We start from the raw sequence: 20,385 nt of genomic DNA, 5'->3' as shown, positions 1-20,385 counted from the left end.
AGTTGTACTATTACATTAATTATGTGTAGAGTTATATATATGATTAACTGTTTTGAGATATTAATTTTGTTGGAGGCCTAGTAACACAATTTGTAATGCAAGAGACAACAGTCTTGTAAAACAGAATATAATGCAACTGGTAACATTAATACCATAGCAAACAGAGACACAAGGCATAAATAATTTGAAAATGAGAGAGAGCAAATTAAAACAATGATTAGTATAACTAGTTGTAATCTTGACATAATAGGCCAAGTCATCTGGAGTCAGCTGGAGAAGCCAAATTATGGAAGGATCAGGTAGAGAGAAAAAGATAAATGTTTTATCTTTGTTTACAAAAGTATTCTTAGAATGACATGGTCAAAGTTCTAATTACAAGGCAGTTGCCAAGAAACTTGCGTATTTCTGTGACACAAAGCATTTCAATAACTAGAATTATGACTGGTAACATTATACCAGGACATACCATATTTTTAGAAATGCCAAATAAGTTTTGGAATATCTGTATTAATGACATTTACCGATACAATATAACCTAAGATTTATCTCCAATCACCCGACAATGCTTCTCAAGTAATTCAACATACCAAGTAAGCCTAGTTTAATATTCTTCTGTCAGATGTCTCAGGGCTCCTTTGAAGCATCTCAGAGTTGGCTAAAGGTCAAAAGAACTCTTTTTAGTTAGAATTTGACATATACAAAACTACTTTTTCGGGGCTCCTTTTCTACAAACTTTCCAAAACTTTCTGTATCCATATTAGGTTGTCCCGTATTTTTTTTTATCAAGAAATAACCAACTACAGGACAAAATCACCCTTATTTACCCAACAAATTCACTTCTATTCTTCATACCTTCGTTTACCGAAAACATAAATTCTAATCCCCTTGCACATTAAAATGCTTTCCTTAATATTTATTAATTATATTTCAGTTTTAACCCTTCAAACCTTAATCTCTAGGGAAAACAGACGTGCAGCATGTAGTTGTGAACTGTTTGTTATTGCAGCATTTCCTGGTTGGCAAACTTGGAATTTTCCATAACCCCTAGTAACATGTATTTTCTGATTTCTTTCTTCAGTGTCTTACAAGACATGTGTCTAAAAATCCCAAACATCTTTAGTTTCTGTCTCATAAGGAGACAAAAGGAGGTAAATTTAGACCTGTTTAAGCAATTAATGTTCATGTGTTTTATCTTACCTGAAATGACCTGGCTATTTAATGAATTCCCATCATTTAACTTAGAAAAACTCAAGTTACTAAAAATCAGGAGAAACTATTTTAGATATATAATTATTCCTAAAGAGTTCACTTGAAAACTCTTACCTCATTTACTTTTATAAGTTATGAAAATACCATCCTACCAAGTTAATTTTTTGCTGACAAATCTGCAACAGAAATAACATGAACATATTGACCTTCAATAAACCTAGGTACAACAAAAATAAGACCTGTCTATATTGAATAAACCAGCAAGCTTATAAGCTAGCTTTAATACTGAATGTTAATTAATATTGAGTATTTCCTCTAGATCATGTGAGCCTGGGATTCATCCTGACCAGTTTTTTTTTATATTTTGAAATATTTAATTTGTAAGTGCTTACTTATAAGCCAGTTAAATAGAACTCTTTATAAGTTTAATTTTGATAATATTTTCTGAAGATAGAGACATCTATATGTATAATGTGTACACACACATATAAACAGACAGTCTAGAGATCTCATAGCATCACTTTAAAAACTTAGTTCTGAATGAGGTATTACAATATAAATTTAGTTTATAATTAACAGTGGGAATAAATTAAATTTACTTGCTTAGATGATTAAGGCTTTATTATTTGTGGAAACATTTTTTAAGATTTCTATTTGTCCTTAATAAACCTTTAAGTGGGCTATGAATCAGATTTGGGGTGAGATGATTTCCAAATAAACTGAAAATTAAGAGTTCTGTATACTATTCATAGAACTTTAGGGTTCACTGTCTTCAAAAGCTTGAGTAAGGCATTCAATAAAGGCCCTCTGAGTGCACAGATTAGACCCAGAACAAAATCTGTTATTAACTTTGTTAGCAATGGCACCCCACTCCAGTACTCTTGCCTGGAAAATCCCATGGACGGAGGGCCTGGTGGGCTGTAGTCCATGGTGTCGCTAAGAGTCGGACACGACTGAGTGACTTCACTTTCACTTTTCACTTTCATGCATTGGAGAAGGAAATGGCAGCCCACTCCAGTGTTCTTGCCTGGAGAATCCCAGGGACGCGGGAGCCTCGTGGGCTGCTGTCTATGGGGTCGCACAGAGTCAGACATGACTGAAGCGACTTAGCAGCAGCAGCAGCAGCCCCTGAATATTGGTCCCAGTTTTTACTTTATATTGTATGACTCTATTGGTTTCCTTTAGTAAGTTTAATTAAGATTTCTTGAGGGGCATATCTACATGTTGTCTTATAATAAAAGTACCAAGCAGGAGACATAGTACCAATTGGTCCCCAACAGTAAAGGAAGCCTATCAACAAGTCTTGGTCTTACAAGGAGTCATGGAAGCTTTGCCTTCTTTTATCCCCTGACCTTTTATCTATTTTATGTCAAATGCTCTGGGGTCCCTAGTAAAGGGTTGAACCAAGGGACTCAGGCCTTTTTTTGTCAATCTTTTAACTTGGTTAACTGGCCTGTTGCCCCAAGTAATTGTTGGTCAGCTATCTCAGTGTGATTTTTTCCAGCCCTTTATGTGTGTGTGTGTGTGTGTGTGTGTGTGTGTGTTTGGTTTGGTCTCGGTGGCCTTGGGCTGCAACAGCTTCAGTTCCTGGACAGAGATTGAGGTTGAGTTGTGGCACTGAGAGCACCGAATGCTAGGGACTAGACCAGTGGTCAGTGGCAAGGCCCTGGCGTTTCAGCTTTGCAGAAAATAAATGCCACAAAGATGGAAAGTAGTGAAACAAGTAAAGTGTTTATTAGGAGGAAAAAGAATCCATTACTTGTGTATAGACACACGGGTGGACTCAGAGAGTTGCACCCTTGGGGCAGTTTAAATCACTTACATGGGGCATTTCTTCTGGTTTTCCTTTGGTCAGTCCTTTTTGATTTGCCTGATTTGGAGTACATATTTGGTATGTCTCAGGATCCTCCCATGCATCTCTTAGCCAAGATGGGTGTTACAGCAGAGGCCTATGGGTAGTTAGCATCATTTACTATGGGATGGCGCCCCCTCGTTTTTGTTCCCTAAGGAACTTCTCTGTGTTTGTGTACTTGGGGAATCCTCCTGACTTTAAGACTGAAAAATAAGTGGTCACTTATCTTTTGTCTGGCCAAGGCCCAGCCTCCTCAGTTGTCCTGCTGTTTTCATCTTGGAGTATGGATCCACAGAGAATGAAACTCCAATTGTTTGCCCTGAGGGCCATCTATCTCCTGCCTCAGGGTAAATAAGGTGGACTTGTTTGGGGCCCTTTAATGTTGGGGACCAATGGGTGTCCCTTTGGCCCATCCAACCTGAGATAGTATTGCATCAAAACTTTTTGTTTTAATTCCCTTAATGTCTGTTTTATTTATCCCATTTCTTAATAACCACTGAGAGATTTATCTTTGTGGGGATGAGTCACTTTAAAATTTCCCCTTGTTAGGAAAAAGTTTGTAGACTTTCCTTCAGTTTTTTAAAATTTCCTGTTGACTTACCTAATTAACATTAATTTGTTTTTATTAGCATCTGTAAGATCCATTGAGGGGAAGCAGAGGCCACAAATAAGACTTCGCAAACTGTTTTTTTTTGTTTGTTTTAAATTAAAAGAGTTCTTAGGTTAATTATTTTATGTGTGTGTGTGCGTATAAATAATTTTATAATTCTTCCATCATTTAATGTGGTTTATTTCCCCCCATAAGTACCAAGAAAACAACTGTTTATAATGAGAGCTCTCTAAAAATTTACCAGTTTAGAAGTTTCTTCCATTTGATGGCTCCATCATCTGGCCATTAATGAAATATATGATAGTAGTGACCCAAACTAATAAGATGCAAGAGGCTTCCCTACAAGACAGTGTAAAGGATGCCACCTAAGCAAGACCCAGAAGGTTTACTCCCAAAAAGAGTTTAAGAAAGTGAAGGTCTTCATTGTACAGACTGACACAATGAAGGTTAAGATGGCAAAAAGCCCCAAACAGTTGGTACAGTCAGACAGATATTTGTCATCAAATGAACATGATATGTGTGCCTTTTGGATGGCAGAGACCAAGTTCTCAAGTCACACACACATATACCACACAAGAACAGGTAGAACATTTAGTCTCAAAGACACAGGAAAGAGAAATGCAGGTTCACCGTAGAAGGGCTTTTATCGTTAAGGTCAGAATTCTGAAAAGATGTTTTATCAAGCTAACTTTCTCTAACTTGACTGTGTATGCAGAAAAAGGGCCCCATCATAGTCATTTTCAGGGTGAGATTTCCTTTAATCCCCAATTAGGTAGGTTCTTGCAAGTATGAGCTCTGTATGTACATAAATCTAGCTAGGGTGTTAGTTGGAGGTTGGCTTTCTGATTCCCCTAGCTTACCTGAGAGAATCTATTTCCCATTTTAAAATTGAATTTGTTGAGGATAAAATTTGCCAGTGAAATTATGTGGTGGACCAGTGTGCTGCTTATGAGCTTAATTCCTCTAGGTTTTTACCCTAGAGTCTTCTCTGCTCCTCTAATGTGTTTCAGTTATCCCTCTGGTAGTAGAAGACCATCATGGTGCTTTGATCACATAGTGTCTAGTTCTTATTTCTGTCCCCAGGAGAGTAAGTTTTTAAAGTTAAATTGAATGGATTTCCCTATAGGGATAGCTGGACACTATGAAGATTTGCCTTTAGCACTCCTGCAAGTTTCTCAGTTGCCTGAGAAAGCCATTGCTGGCCCTGAGATGTCCCTTCTTCAGAGCTGAAAGCTATTGCAATGTTTTCACTTTTATTCTGACAAATTCTTGCTAAGGTAGCCTTTTGAGGAAAAACATCAGGTCAACCTCCTACCTAACCACTCAGCCCAGATTACTCAGTGTCTTTCTTAGTTTTTAAAGTGTCTTTCAATTGAACAAATCCTGCTGTCTTTCATCCTGGGTCCCCCAGGATCTTCCAACTGTGTATGTGAAGTAGGGTGGTGGCAGTGGTAACTTTTTCATAGTGTCTGTCAACCAAGCGCCCCTAGTATCTTTCACCTGGTGAGCCAAGTACCTGTTGTACACCCTCAAATAAAATGCGGTATCATCAGCAAGTAGTTGGGAGAACCAGGAGAAGCAAGAGAGATTCACCATATTCATTTGAACTCTTTGAAGAGGCAGATGGGCACAGGAGGCCTGTACTAAGACTCTGGCTCATTGTAGAGTTCATGTGAAGGAGAGAAGTCAACTCTGGGTCCCTTAGTTGGTTGCCAGAACTGTTAACTGAAAAAAAATACACAACCTGAAAGTTGAGAATTATATTTTATTCTGTGAATTTTCTTAATAGCTTTGAGAGATTGCTCCAAAGAGAAGGGAGGAGCCAGGATATATAGGAGTTTTTATAAGAAAGAACTGGTAGTCGGAACATCAAAAAAATACTGTTAATTAAAGAAAACTAGATATCTCAGGTTAATGAATTTAGCACTTTTTGTGTATGGGAAGATGCAAGAGTCCGAGTTTATTGTAATTATTCCTTTGCTATGCGCCTTATCTATCTAGGGTCAGTATCCTGTGTTTCTCCATGCTGAATCCCGTCAGGATACATAGTCTAGGGTGGCTGTAGTGGCTGGATGGCTTGAAAGCCACAACATCCTTTGTTGTGACATCCTTTGTCCGCACACCTTAATCTGTTACTGAGCTGTATCACAGTAATGAGATATCGTTTCTCTGTGGCAAACTTTAAATTAAAGAATGTAAGATTGTATGAACGTTATTTCAACCATGAGTCAAAGAAACAAGGTGGGAGTGGAGTTAAACATTTATGAGATAACAGAAAATTTTGAAGACTGCCTGGTGTATTTGACATTAAGGAATTATTACTAGTTTTATAGGTGTGATAATAATATCTTGGTTAGGAGTTTTTAATTTCAGAGATAAATTCTGAAATATTTATGAGTAATACATCATTCCCAGACAGATCTGCTTCAAAACAAGAGTGATGGATACAAGAGTGTTCATTATACCCTGACATTATAATAACAATAATAGTTTTTCTGCTTTTCAGCCATTCCTGCATTCCTGGTTAAACCCTGCTTGAATGTGACATTGTATTATTACTTTAATGCACTGCCATATTCAATTAACTAATATTTTACTTAGAACTTTTTCAATGTTCATAATTAAGATTGCACTTTAATCTTTTTTTGTACTATCCTTGGAAGATTTTACTAGTCTCATGAGTAATTCGAGAAGCACAGATTTTTTTCTTCTATTTGGTAAAATGATTTTTCCCTTGAAAGTTTTGGGCTCAAAATCTTTTGGGATAGATACTGGACTTCTGTTTCAATTTTAAATGGTAGTGATTAATTTCAGTTTGTAGTTGTTAATTGAGTCAGTTCTGGGCATGTATGATGGGGAGTGTTCTGGATACTCAGGATACCTGCAAGGAACAAATCAGATGTATATTTCTATATGATTTACATTAAAATGACAGTCTTATGTACACTTCTGGATTAGGTACATAAAATCTACCTGTTGAAGATCTTTGTCTAAATAAAAATGTGAGTTCTCTAATTTTGTCCATTAAACTTGAACTCTATTAGAGTATAATACTGAGATAGAAGTCTTATATTTGAAAGTTATCAACTAACCTTAAAAAAGTGAGATTTGTAAAAATATTAGCGTAATATATTATTGCATGATTTGTTGTGATCCTTAAAGTTTCCAAGCATTCCTCATTTCTATTCACACAATGTGTCAGTTGTTTCAATATTTATATTATAAAAATTATTCAGGAAGTATTGTACCATCTGAAATTTAAAGGCCTCAGTCTCAAAACTTAGAACATAGTTCATGCCTCTTTGTTAATCCCATTCAAGTTTTAGATAGAATGAATTATCATAAGGAAATATGGACTTTGGGGACAGAGATTAAATTGAAGGTAATCAAATGAACATTTGTTTCAAAGTCACGTTTACCTTTAACAACTCCAATAAAATTCTAAGTAGGGTAGCAGCCAAATCATTAGTCCTATTAATTACGTGTGAGGTTGTTTAGGTAAATACCTAGTTACATATACAATAAATAAATTTACCTAAAACAGTTGTGATTAGCAGGAAAATTATTTTTTATTTTAAACAGTGAACTGAAAAAGTAGTAAGGTATGCATGAAATTCAAGAAAATGTGCCTTTTTTAAACTGATTCTCTTTGACTTCAATTTTTAAAAATCTTGTTTTTCTACCCAGAGCTCAGTAGTAGTCTACAGGAGAAGCCAGTATAAATAACCAAGGCAGCAGTTCTAGAAGGGGGCCAAAGATGACTATGTTGCATATCAATACAAATCCCAATAAATGTTTTAAATTGATGAGACCTTGCTGGAAGGTACAGGGGAGGGTCTACAATTGTTTGTTTTTTTTACCTTGCCTCCCATGGAACCCTGTTTTTACCTTTCTTCTTTTACCCGAACCTGCCTCTTTGGCTACAGGGAGGACACCCAGTGAAATGCATTCCTGACCTGATTGGACCAGAGAAACAAAAAAAAGTATCCAGATCTCTCAGCCCTGTTGTGCAGGTGGATGTCACATTCAGATGCTCAAGATGGCGGCCACTGACCTATCCTCAATATGGGCTCTGCCTGCACAGGACTCTGCCTGTTTCTATATGAGAAATACTAAGGGGGAAAGGATAGTGCCAGGATTCCCAGCAACTTGGTTACAGGGACCAATGTCTTTTAAAGATGTGGCTGTGGAGTTCACCCAGGAGGAGTGGATGATGCTGGACTCTGCTCAGAGAAGTATGTACAGAGATGTGATGTTGGAAAACTATATAAATCTCACCTTAGTGGAATATCAATTATGCAAGCCTGTGATCTCCCTGTCGGGTCAAGAAGACATAAGAACTGTGAAAAGCAGAATTCCCCAAGGCACCTGTCCAGACTGGGAGATTCAATTCAAAACCAAAGAGTCAACTTCTAATCAGAATATTTTGGGTGAAAAATCATCTGGTGGCATGAAAATAATAAGATTCACAATGGATGATTGGTCTTCTACATTAAAAGAAGACTGGGAATGTGGTAGAATCAGAAAACAGCACAAGATCCCAGAGGGAATTTTGAGGCAAGTGACATTTACTCAAAAGAAGACAGCATCTCAGGAGAGATTGTTTGACTATCATGAATTAGAGGAAAACTCTAAACTTAGATCAACACTTGTTTTTTCAAGGAGAGTTTCTACCAGTAAACATTGCCATAAATGTTACTTAAATATTGAGTGTTTGAAGCATAATCCAATCCTAAACAATTTTGAAAATATCTCTGTAAGTGAGAGGCTCTCTGAAAGTCATGAATTTGACAGAACTCTGTGGCATCTTGAAAGAACTCAAATAGCACAGAGAGTGTACACATATTGCAAATGTGATACACACTTCAAACATAATAATATGCTTCCTATATGCAACAATTTTCTCATGGTGGAGAATTCCTATGAATGTAATAAAAACAAAATCTTTTGTCATCATTCATCCCTTGAGCAACAGGAGCAAACTCCTACTGACGAGAAACATGAATGTAATCAGTGTGGAAAAACTTTCAAAAGGATTTCTAATCTTATTTTGCACAAGAGAAGTCACATGAGTGAGAAACAATATGAATGTAAAGAATGTGGGAAAGTCTTCAATGATTCCTCAACCCTAAGGAGACATGTAAGAACTCACACTGGTGAGAAACCTTATGAATGTAATCAGTGTGGAAAAGCTTTCAGTCAAAAAACATCTCTTAAGGTTCATGTGAGAACTCACACTGGAGAGAAACCTTATGAGTGTAATCATTGTGGAAAATCCTTTGGCACAAGTTCTTACCTTATAGTGCACAAGAGAATACACAGTGGGGAGAAACGCTATGAATGTGATGACTGTGGAAAAGCCTTCAACACAAGCTCTCACCTTAAAGTTCACAAGAAAATACACACTGGAGAGAATCTTTATGAATGCACTGGCTGTGGGAAGGTTTTTAGTGGTCTCTCATCTCTTAAAATGCATGTGAGAACTCATACAGGGGAGAAACCCTACGAATGTAAGGAATGTAGGAAAACCTTCAGTGTTTCCTCTTCTCTTAGAAGACATGTGAGAACTCACACTGGAGAGAAACCCTATGAATGTATTCAATGTGGAAAAACCTTCAGTCAGAGTTCTTCACTTATTATACATAAGAGAATTCATACTGGAAGAGAAACCCTGTAACAGTTAAGAATGTGAGGCTGCCTTTTTCATTGTCTTAAGGTGGATTTCATGGCCATTGTTTCAGTGTTTGTTCTCTAAAATAAGCATTTGAGGCTATCAATAGTCCTATAAACACACCTTTAGCTATATAACACATTTTGGTCTATGATAATTTGTTTTGTTTTGTTTTAAATCTAAGTGTTGTCTAATATCCACTATGACATTAAGTCTTTTTTGATCCATAAGTGTTTAAAATCATGTATTTTTAATATGTTTGCAGTTACCTTATTGATTTTTAAGTTAACTGTATTAAGTTCAAAGTATCTGAACTATATGATACTACTTTACTAGCTTTTTTTTGAGAGTTGCTTTCTGGCCTGGTGTGACAGATACTGCTAGTAGCCAAATGAATATTCACTTCATCCCTCCCTACTGGCAATCCTATTTTAGCTTATATCAACACGTCTAATTATAGAACTCTTTTCAGCAGCTTTGCTGCCATGCGGAGCCATTCCCCTCATTCCTGATGAATCAAATATAGACAGTATTACTGGGGACAGATCTATCTAGTGTTTTCTCTTTGCCTTTTGCACTTTGTCATTCTATCTTCCCTAGTCTTCTCCCTTTGGATATTGCACTCATAAAGCTGAATGAGTCATCTTGTGACCAGGAGGATGACAAGCATGGCCTAAATAAGGATGATGTCAGAGAGATCCTGGTTTCACAAAGATATCTTCAAATGGTTGTACCAGCACTACACTGCCTATATTTGGACATATTTTTATATGAGAAAAATAAGCTTATTGGAATAGAGTCAATACAGTAATCTTACTGTCTTTTTTTTTTTTTTAAAGACAAAGGTCACAAGGTTTGTAGTTAAATATTTTATGCTGACTGTACAAATTTGGATAATACCATAGAAAAGGGAGGAATGGAAATGGATAATACCATAGAAAAGGGAGGAATGGAAATGATGTGTTGATAGAACTTTTGGGCTTAGTGTAGAGTGGATGGAGCTGAGGTCATTGAAAGCAGGTGTCAGAGAAGCAGGAAGGAAATCCCAACATTTCAGCATGAGAAAACCAGTGAGTCTTCAAGTAAAGGGGAAGTTACTGATTTTAAATGCTGAGTGAACCCTTGAGATTTGCTACTTGGTCTTACAGATACTGACCAGAGTAGCTCTAATTTATTAAGAAACAAAATACAGAAAGAGGAACTTATGATGGAAGTAAAAAGCAGTAGTTACAATTTGTCTTACTCATGTTATATGAGACATTAGATGAGCAGGCTTATATGTTGATCTGGACCTGAGGAGATGTCTAGGATGGAGATACAATTTTAGCAACATCAGGAGATAGACTGGGTAATGGGTTTTGTGGAGGTTACTAAAATTGCACAGGGAAAATGGATAGTGTGAAAAGAGAATGTCTACCACGGACCAAGGAGACCTATATCTAAAGTAAGTAAAACTAGAATTTTACTAAACCAGAACAAATTAGTGTTTGAAGAAGGAAGGTAAAATCAGTTGTTTAAATGCTACTATGAGGTTAAACTAAGATCATGGCATCTGGTCCCATCACTTCATGGGAAATAGATGGGAAAACAGTGGAAACAACGTCAGACTTTATTTTTTTGGGCTCCAAAATCACTGCAGATGGTGATTGCAGCCATGAAATTAAAGGACGCTTACTCCTTGGAAGGAAAGTTATGACCAACCTAGATAGTATATTGAAAAGCAGAGACATTACTTTGCCAACAAATGTCTGTCTAGTCAAGGCTATGGTTTTTCCAGTGGTCATGTATGGATGTGAGAGTTGGACTGTGAAGAAAGCTGAGCACCAAAGAATTGATGCTTTTGAACTGTGGTGTTGGAGAAGACTCTTGAGAGTCCCTTGGACTGCAAGGAGATCCAACCAGTCCATCCTAAAGGAGATTAGTCCTGGGTGTTCATTGGAAGGACTGATGCTGAAGCTGAAACTCCAATACTTTGGCTACCTCGAAGAGTTGACTCATTGGAAAAGACCCTGATGCTGGGAGGGATTGAGGGCAGGAGGAAAAGGGGATGACAGAGGATGAGATGGCTGGATGGCATCACCGACTCGATGGACATGAGTTTGAGTGAACTCCAGGAGTTGGTGATGGACAGGGAGGCCTGGCGTGCTGCGATTCATGGGGTCGCAAAGAGTCGGACACAACTGAGCGACTGAATTGAACTGAACTAGGTGTAAATACTGAATGGTATATTGAGGATGGGTGGTAGATTGGGATGAGTTTAATGATAAAGGATGAGGAAGTAAAGAATAAACATGGACGAATTTGGATAGTAGGAGAAACATAGGGAAGTTGCTGAAAAGGGATTTGGTCAAGGTGTTATAGCCAAACATTCCAGAAAGAAAACTCAGTCAGAAGGACAGTGTGGCTAGTGGAGTGCAGTTTATGTATTTATTTATTTTTTTTAACTTCATTAATTTTGGCTGCCCCAGCTCTTAGTTGCAGCACTCAGGATCTTATAATTGCAGCATGTGGGATCTTTAGTTACAGCATGTGAACTCTTAGTTGTGGAATGTGGAATCTAGTTCCCTGACCAGGGATTGAACCCAGACCCCCTGCATTGGGAGCTTGGGGGCTTAGCCACAGGACCACCAGGGAAGTCCCCTGAAGTGCAGTTTATTACACCAGTGGGTCCGAGACAGAGTTTCCTCCTTAGCCAAGGACCCCAACCGATTTTTGTGACAACCTTTTATACCCAAAGTGTACATGTCCAAGCCCACATCCTCAGATTCTCCAAAGTCCACTCTGGACAATGTTAGTAAGAGATACAGTCAGGTTACAGCCATGAATTTACATTCTAAAGCTATCTGGACATACAATTTGGTCTACATCAATAAGTATTATTAAGATTATGTGGTGGATGTTGCATTCCTTCTGGCTCCAGGAGGTCTAGCTACAGGGTCTGCTTGGCCTGGTTTTTATCCACCTGGGAGACGTGCTTAGCCGCTGACATTTTATCTCTATGGCTTCCCAGGTATGCAGTCCAAAGTTTGCCAAGAGTGTAAGATGGAGTACCTTTTCTTTTAAAGATAGATTCAGTCCAGTCAGGGCAACCTGCTCCTTTGCTTTTTCATTCCCCCTCCTTGATGCTCTCAACTTCTAGTATGAGCATCACTCATAGGGATGTATTGTACATTAGCTCTTTTGGCATATATTTGGGTGAATGCAGCCAATCTCAGCGACACCAACCAGACAATATACTGGAGAATACAAGGTCCACATAACAAAATTAACAGAGCAACTACAACAAGATTAACATAGCCTTCCACCAATTGCCCTTTATCCATGGCCAAACAGAAGTCCAAAAAGGAGGGTTATCATTAAACATAGATTTTACCTGGTTTTTCATGTTATCTAGAGCAGCTGATACATTGCCAGATAAATCAGGAATATACACACAACATTCAATTTTAATTACAGCACAGGTCCCTCCTTGGGTGGCTGTAAGTATGTCTGCTGCTAAGTCGCTTCAGTCGTGTCCGACTCTGTGCGACCCCATAGACGGCAGCCCACCAGGCTGCCCCGTCCCTGGGATTCTCCAGGCAAGATCACTGGAGTGGGTTGCCATTTCCTTCTCCAATGCATCAAAGTGAAAAGTGAAAGTGAAGTCGCTCAGTCGTGTCTGACTCTCAGCGACCCCTTGGACTGCAGCCTACCAGGCTCCTCCATCCATGGGGTTTTCCAGGCAAGAGTACTGGAGTGGGGTGCCATTGCCTTCTCCGGTAAGTATGTCTAAAGCCATCCAATTTTGAATCACTTCCCTTCTTATTTGTATTTGTTCTTCATTTAAAGCTTGGATAGCCTTTGTGTTGTCCAGGAGGGCCTGTTTCTTGAAGTTAGTTAGAGCTTCTACTTTAATTATAGTATCTGTTGTTCCTATAGATGGTATGAACAAGGCAGCTCGATAATCATACCATTGAAATACATACCTTGCCCACCACACATGTAAATACAGCAAATTTACTGGGACTTGTTATAAGGATGGCTTAATACTTCCATGAGCAAAGGCAAATCCTAAAGTGCAGCGGCCGACCCAACCAACTGGAAGCCAAGACCATAAATTTGACCCGCACAGCCATTGAATGTTGTTAGGGGCCACCCATCGGATCCCAGGGTTGTTTTTCCAGTCTGAGCCAGGCCAGCGAGCTGGTAAATCTTGGCAATAGGTGACCTCTAATATTTGGTTACATTGCTCAGAAGATAAGTATCCCATGTATTTCAATTCTTTTGGATCTATGGGATAGTCACCAAATCCAATCTTTTGCTCCCTTTGTTCCCAGCAGATAGGGGTAGGGACAATAGGCTGGGCTTTTTCTGGAGTCATCCAAAAATATTCACCCCATATCTGGTAAAGTTGTTCAAAGTACCTGATGGATTGGCCCCTTTTATTGGCCATAGAGTTCTTATCTTTACTATTTTTTTAAGTAAAAACTATAGGCTTAAACTATAGGCTTTTGTCACTTCTGTAAAGCTTGCATTTACTTCAGATGTCACCCCATGGCCTTGATCAATCTGATTAGATTTCAGTTTATACCAAGAAAGAAGTGACAGATGGTGAGTTACCAAAGAGATTGTTGTTTCTTTGTTGTCTCAAAAAGGAACAGAGGGGGCTAAAGTCCTCTCTATGGAGGGGAGACACCCACCAAGGGAATCTATCTATTACTGACAAAGGCATTGCCCCACAAACCCAACAGTTAGAAGTGTTATGGAAGTTCGCATAGGAATGTGCCATGAGATAAAAATGTTTTGTGTTGAAATTATGGTTAGTCCCAAGATGATACAGGAAAGTCCATGTATCAGGAGTTGATTGCAGAGCTTCATTTTTACTTTTTTATTTTTAAGATGATCTTGGTTTCATGGGGATCAGTGGGGTCCTTCTGTGCAGTCCACTCAGCATCCTCCAGGTCTGCGTGGTATGTCCTCTTCACCCTTGTGTGATGGATCCAGGGAGTGACACCTGCGATTTTAACTGCTATAGGTGTAGTTAGAACAACAGTGTATGGACCCTTCCAGTGTGGGGCCAAGGAATCATACTTCTAGTCCTTGACCCACACTTGATCACTGGGCACAAATTCATGAATCTGTTCCCCAAGGGGGAACGGCACCCTTTCTTGGACAAACTTAGTTACCTGGTTTATTACCTTACTTAATTGTTCCATTTGCTGTGAAATCCCATCCCCTCTTACCTGTGGCAAATTTGCTAATACCTGTCTTACTATGGGAGTGTGTTTCCCATAGACAGTTTCATAAGGAGAATAACCATGGGAATGCGGGGTCACTCTTAATTTGAGCAAGGCCACTGGAAGTAAGTCCATCCATGAATAATCAGTCTTTATAATCCATTTTGAAAGTGTTTCTTTAAGGGTTCAGTTAGTTCTTTGCACCATTCTGGAACTTGGGCTTATATGCTGTATGTAATTTCCATTTGACATTTAGAGCTTTATATACCAGTTGAATTAAATCAGCTATGAAAGCAGGGCCATTGTCTGATCATATACTTGGTGGGAACGTGAATCTGGGGATTATTTCCTGAGGCAGACAGCAAGCCACTTCATTTGCTTTTTCAGTTCAGGTGGGGAAGGCCTCCACCCATCCTGAGAAGGTACATACCATGACCAGTAAATAACGATCATGTTGGCAGGGTTTCATCTCAGTAAAGCCCACTTCTAAATGTTCAAAGGTCACAGTGTCCTTTAACTGTATTCCTGGAGATTTCTGCTTATGTCCGGGGCAGCATTGACCTCTGAGCAAGCAGAACAGTTCTGGGATTCCATTTTACACAGGGAAGAAAGCCGTGGTATTAAGAAATATTTCCAAATTAATTTTTACATTTTGTCACATCCCAAGTGGGTAGTCTGGTGTACCTGAGACACTAATGAAGGGGCTAATGCCTCGGGAACTAGCAGCCTGTGATCCAGCAGTTCCCACAAACCCTTTTCACTTTTGGTGGCCCTTTCTGTTTCTGCCAGCTGGTCTTGGGGCAGGGTATACTGTGGGAGAGTTGAAGTTAACTCCGGCATTGGCATTCTCGAGAGCACAAGAGTCTTAACAGTCCCACCCCCAGCGCCTCCAAATTCCTCAGCCACTTGTTTTGCGGCCCTATCTGCCAGTCGGTTTCCCCCGCCATTGCCGGGTGGCCTCTTTATTCTCTGCAACCAACAGCAGGTCATCTATGTACTATTATAGCCAGCATCTAAACCTTTCTGGGTGGAATGAGTCCAGGTTGGAAGCCAAGGCTCCCCTGAAAATGGTCGGGGAATTCTTAAATCCTTGCAGGAGGTGAGTCCAAGTGAGTTGTCATTTGGTGCCCCCTGCTAGATCTTCCCATTCAAAGGCAAAAATGGGCTGAGATACTGGAGTAATGCAGATACAAAAAAAAAAAAAATGCGTCTTTTAGATCCAGGCAAGTATAGATCTTAGCACTAGGTGAGAGGAGGCTGAGCAAGGTATAGGGGTTAGAAAAAGTGGGGTATAGGGTTACAGCTGCTTGTTTGACCAGTCTGAGGTCCTGCACAGGCTTGTAATCTAGACCCCTTCCTTCCTTACAGGTAGGATTGGTGTGTTCCAGGCTGACTGGCATTCAATCAGGATGCCCGCCTGTCATAGCTTATTAATATGTGGCAAGATGCCAACTCGGGCCTCCAGAGGTAGCAGGTACTGACGTTTCCTGACTGATATGGCATTGGGTTTGAATTCTCCTACTACCGGAGCTTGATATTGGGTGAGCCCCGCCAGGGCGGGGGGTGGGGCGGGGTATATTCTGCCCAAACCTCAGGGAATTGTCAGATCTGCTCTCTCTCTCATGATTGTTTAGCCCATCTGGTTTCCCTTCCAGAGGGTCATACAACCTCCATTCATCTTTAGGGGTTTTTGAGAGGGAGAGTAAATAGGTGGTTGAGCCCACCCGGAGAGTGGGCCTGTCTTGGGGGGAAAAGGTCACTTGTACCCCCAATTTAGACAACAAGTCTCTCCCAGCAGAGGTACTGGGCATTCAGGAATTCATGAGTCACTTGATGTCCCCCCATCTGGCATTTCCAGGGTAAACATTTAAATGGTCTGATCAGCTTTTCCCCAGTTACCTCTTCTATAGCATTGGCCTTTTCTGAGAGGGGTGCCACCGGTTTGGTCACCACTGACATTTCTGCTCCAGTATCCACCATAAAGTTAATAATTTGGTCCCCCACTTTTAGTTTTACCACGGGTTCTTCATAAGGGACCTTGTGTCTTTGAGCCCTGGCACCCCTATTCAGTCTCTAGTCTGGCCAGCCCTATAACAGCCGATACCAGTTCGTTTCCTCTGTTATTCTGGGGGCATTAATTTTTCCAGTGACCAAAGCCCTAGCATCAGGCACATTGGTTTGGTTGCAGGGCTGTCCTGGGCTTCCTTGCAGGAGGCTTGCCAGGAGAACAACCCCAATTTAGAGAGGGTGGAGGTTTGGGGGAAGACCCAGGGAGGGGTCTTCCCAAGGCTGTGGCCAGTACCACGGTCCTCTGGTCGGCTCTCTTGTTACCTTCTCTCTGTTCTTCATCAGCCTCCTTTTCTGCCTCCACATCTCTGTTTCTGAATACCTTATCAGCAATCTCAATTATTTGTGAGCTGGTCATGGCTAATACTCCATTTGCCTTTTGGAGTTTGTCTGATATCAGGGTAGGCTTGAGATACAAATGCTGTGTTGTAGCCAAACACTCCGAGAAGCAAACTCACTCAGAAGGACAACATGGATAGTGGAGTGCAGTTTATTACACCAGTGGGTCCGAGACAGATTTCCTCTTTAGCCAGGGACCTCGACCGACTTTTGTGAAAATCTTATATACCTTAAGTGTACATGCTCAAACCCACATCCCCAAATTCCTTAAGCCTAGCCTGGGAAATGTTAAAGAGAGATACAATCATGTTACAGTCATGATTCATAATTTAAAAGGTCAGCTGGTTATACATTGTAGTTTACATCAATAGGTGCCGTAAAGATTACAAAAGTGATTGACTACATAGGGGATGGAATTCCAGTTGAGCTAGTTCAAATCCTGAAAGATGATGCTGGGAAAGTGCTGCACTCAATATGCCAGCAAATTTGGAAAACTCAGCAGTGGCCACAGGACTGGAAAAGGTCAGTTTTCATTCCAATCCCAAAGAAAGGCAATGCCAAAGAATGCTCAAACTACCACACAATTGCACTCATCTCACACGCTAGTAAAGTAATGCTCAAAATTCTGCAAGCCAGGCTTCAGCAATACGTGAATTGTAAACTTCCAAATGTTCAAGCTGGTTTTAGAAAAGGCAGAGGAACCAGAGATCAAATTGCCAACATCCACTGGATCATGGAAAAAGCAAGAGAGTTCCAGAAGAGCATCTATTTCTGCTTTATTGACTATGCCAAAGCCTTTGACTGTGTGGATCACAATAAACTGTGGAAAATTCTGAAAGAGATGGGAATACCAGACCACCTGACCTGCCTCTTGAGAAATTTGTATGCAGGTTAGGAAGCAACAGTTAGAAATAGACATGGAACAGTGGACTGGTTCCAAATAGGAAAAGGAATATGTCAAGGCTGTATATTGTCACCCTGCTTATTTAACTTCTATGCAGAGTACATCATGAGAAATGCTGGGCTGGATGAAGCACAAGCTGGAATCAAAATTGCTGAGAGAAATATAAATAACCTCAGATATGCAGATGACACCACCTTTATGGCAGAAAGTGAAGAACTAAAGAGCCTTTTGATGAAAGTGAAAGAGGAGAGTGAAAAAATTGGCTTAAATCTCAACATTTAGAAAACTAAGACCATGGCATCTGGTCCTATCACTTCATGCAAATAGAAAGGGAAACAGTGGAAACATTGGCTGACTTTATTTTTTGGGGCTCCAAAATCACTGTTGATGGTGACTGCAGCCATGAAATTAAAAGACACTTACTCCTTGGGAAGAAAGTTATGACCAACCTAGACAGCATGTTCAAAAGCAGAGACATTACTTTTCCAACAAAGGTCCGTCTAGTCAAGTCTATGGTTTTTCCAGTAGTCATGTATGGATATGAGAGTTGGACTGTGAATAAAGCTGAGCTCTGAAGAATTGATGCTTTTGAAGTATGGTGTTTTAGAAGACTCTTTGAGAGTACCTTGAACTGCAAGGAGATCTAACCAGTCCATCCTAAAGGAGATCAGTCCTCAGTGTTCATTGGAAGGACTGATGTTGAAGCTGAAGCTCCAATATTTTGGCCACGTGATGCGAAGAGCTGACTCATTTGAAAAGATCCTGATGCTGGGAAAGATTGAAGGCAGGAGGAGAAGGGGATGACAGAGGATAAGATGGTTGGATGGCATCACTGACTCAATGGACATGAGTTTGGGTAAACTCCGTGAGTTGGTGATGGACAGGGAGGCCTGGCGTGCTGCAGTCCATGGGGTCGCAAAGAGTTGGACATGACTGAGCAAGTGAACTGAACTGAACTGAAAGTCTACAGGTCTTGCATAGTGTTTCATAAAACTCAGTAGGTGTTTTCAGTTTCCTTTTGGATTACTTCGGTTAGGTTTTGCCATATTAACAAGCTTTCGGGCCCCCCTCTTGAGACATTGCAAAATAGCCACCCCTTCCTTCCCTCTATGTTATAGTCCTAATCAGGCCTTTCATCAGGGGTGGCTAATTCTGCCCACCACTGTGGGTTCATGATACCCTCAGGGACCATTTCTCATAGCAATTTTCTAGTCTCAGTATGGATCCTGTGTCTTTCTTCAGTGCTGAAGAGGGAGAGTAGCAACTGAATTATGCCATCTCATGTAGGACAGTGGGTTGGAAAAATAGTCTCCGTCAGCCTGATTATGCCATGTGGCTCCTCCGAGTACGGTGGAGTGTGTTTCTGCCAATTTAATATGTCCATAGAGGAAAACGGTTGGTAATGACAAGCTACAGGAGGTTGGTGGTAATGTCCGTCTGCTCCCTGAACTGGGGCTGTTGAAGCTCTCTGAGGGGCATTTGTAGTGGAGCCCTTTCCTCTTGCTCCTTGGCGGAGTGCAGCCTCTGTTAAATTCCAGTGTTTCCTTCCCCCTTCCCTGTCAGTACTCACTGGGAGAGGTGGGTATAGTTTAGGAGGTTCGTCTGGGGCTGAATCCTGTGGGTGTTGACTAGAAGCTCCTTTGCTGGGATTGGAGCTTGCCAAGATGGCAGCTCTATGATCTCTGGGGGAGCTGGTGGGAGGGCAGCTGCGGGAGCCCCAGCAGGCCCTGGATTGGGCAAGGTGGCCTCCGGTCCAGATGGAGCATTGGACGGCAGTGGGTCATCCAGTATGGGGGAAGGTGCAAATCGTCCCTGTCTGGATCCTGCAAAATTTCTTTTTTGTCATCAATTTTTGTACCATTAATATTTTCCGTTTCCCTTTCTGAATGTAGAGCCTTGCCCAAGGAGGAGGATCTCGAGTCAACCATAGCTACGAGTCAATATATGGATATTGATCCGAGTGTCCTGGCTCTCCTGTGACTACTGTATAGACTGCTTCCACTATTTTGAAGTACATGGTGCCCTCTGGTGGCCATTCCTACCCCATAGTGGGCCATTCGACCTCAGAGTATGCGGAGGTGGTTAGGCACCATCTTTACCCCATAGTGAAAGTGAAGTCGCTCAGTCGTGTCTGACTCTTAGCGACCCCATGGACTGCAGCCCTCCAGGCTCCTCCATCCATGGGATTTTCCAGGCAAGAGTACTGCAGTGGGTTGCCGTTTCCTTCTCCAATGCATGAAAGTTAAAAGTGAAAGTGAAGTCGCTCAGTCACGTCCGACTCTTAGCGATCCCATGGACTGCAGCCTACCAGGCTCCTGCATCCATGGGATTTTCCAGGCAAGAGTACTGGAGTGGGGTGCCATTGCCTTCTCCATCCTACTAGCACTACACATCTAAAACAGGAAGTGGTGTTTTGCTGCTGCTGCTGCTGCTAAGTCACTTCAGTCGTGTCCAACTCTGTGCGACCCCATAGACGGCAGCCCACCAGGCTCCCCTGTCCCTGGGATTCTCCAGGTA

At 40.7% G+C, this 20,385-nt stretch overlaps 1 protein-coding gene across 5 annotated transcripts in view; it reads left to right on the top strand.

The window, feature by feature from the left end:
* Nucleotides 1-20,385, top strand: part of ZNF891 (zinc finger protein 891) — a 35,583-nt gene that overhangs the window by 1,514 nt on the left and 13,684 nt on the right. For 2 of the 5 annotated variants that reach the window (XR_015144388.1, XR_015144389.1), the window contains exon 2: nucleotides 19,761-20,382. The exons of 1 other annotated variant lie outside the window; for it this stretch is intronic. Coding sequence is in view for 2 of the 4 variants with exons in the window: in XM_086347094.1 (XP_086203220.1) it covers nucleotides 7,702-9,348 (1,647 nt within the window). In the remaining 2 variants the exon portion in view is untranslated. Of the gene's footprint in view, nucleotides 1-7,597; nucleotides 9,887-19,760; nucleotides 20,383-20,385 lie in introns of those variants that run through there. 2 more of the 5 variants (XM_086347094.1, XM_086347095.1) reach the window with 1 other exon arrangement.

The sequence above is a fragment of the Bos grunniens genome, chromosome 17, assembly GCF_055505025.1.
Source record: "Bos grunniens cultivar Pamir isolate PY7600 chromosome 17, Bosgru_T2T1.0, whole genome shotgun sequence".
Classification (NCBI taxonomy): domain Eukaryota; kingdom Metazoa; phylum Chordata; class Mammalia; order Artiodactyla; family Bovidae; genus Bos; species Bos grunniens.
This window is presented reverse-complemented; position numbering and strand designations above follow the sequence as displayed.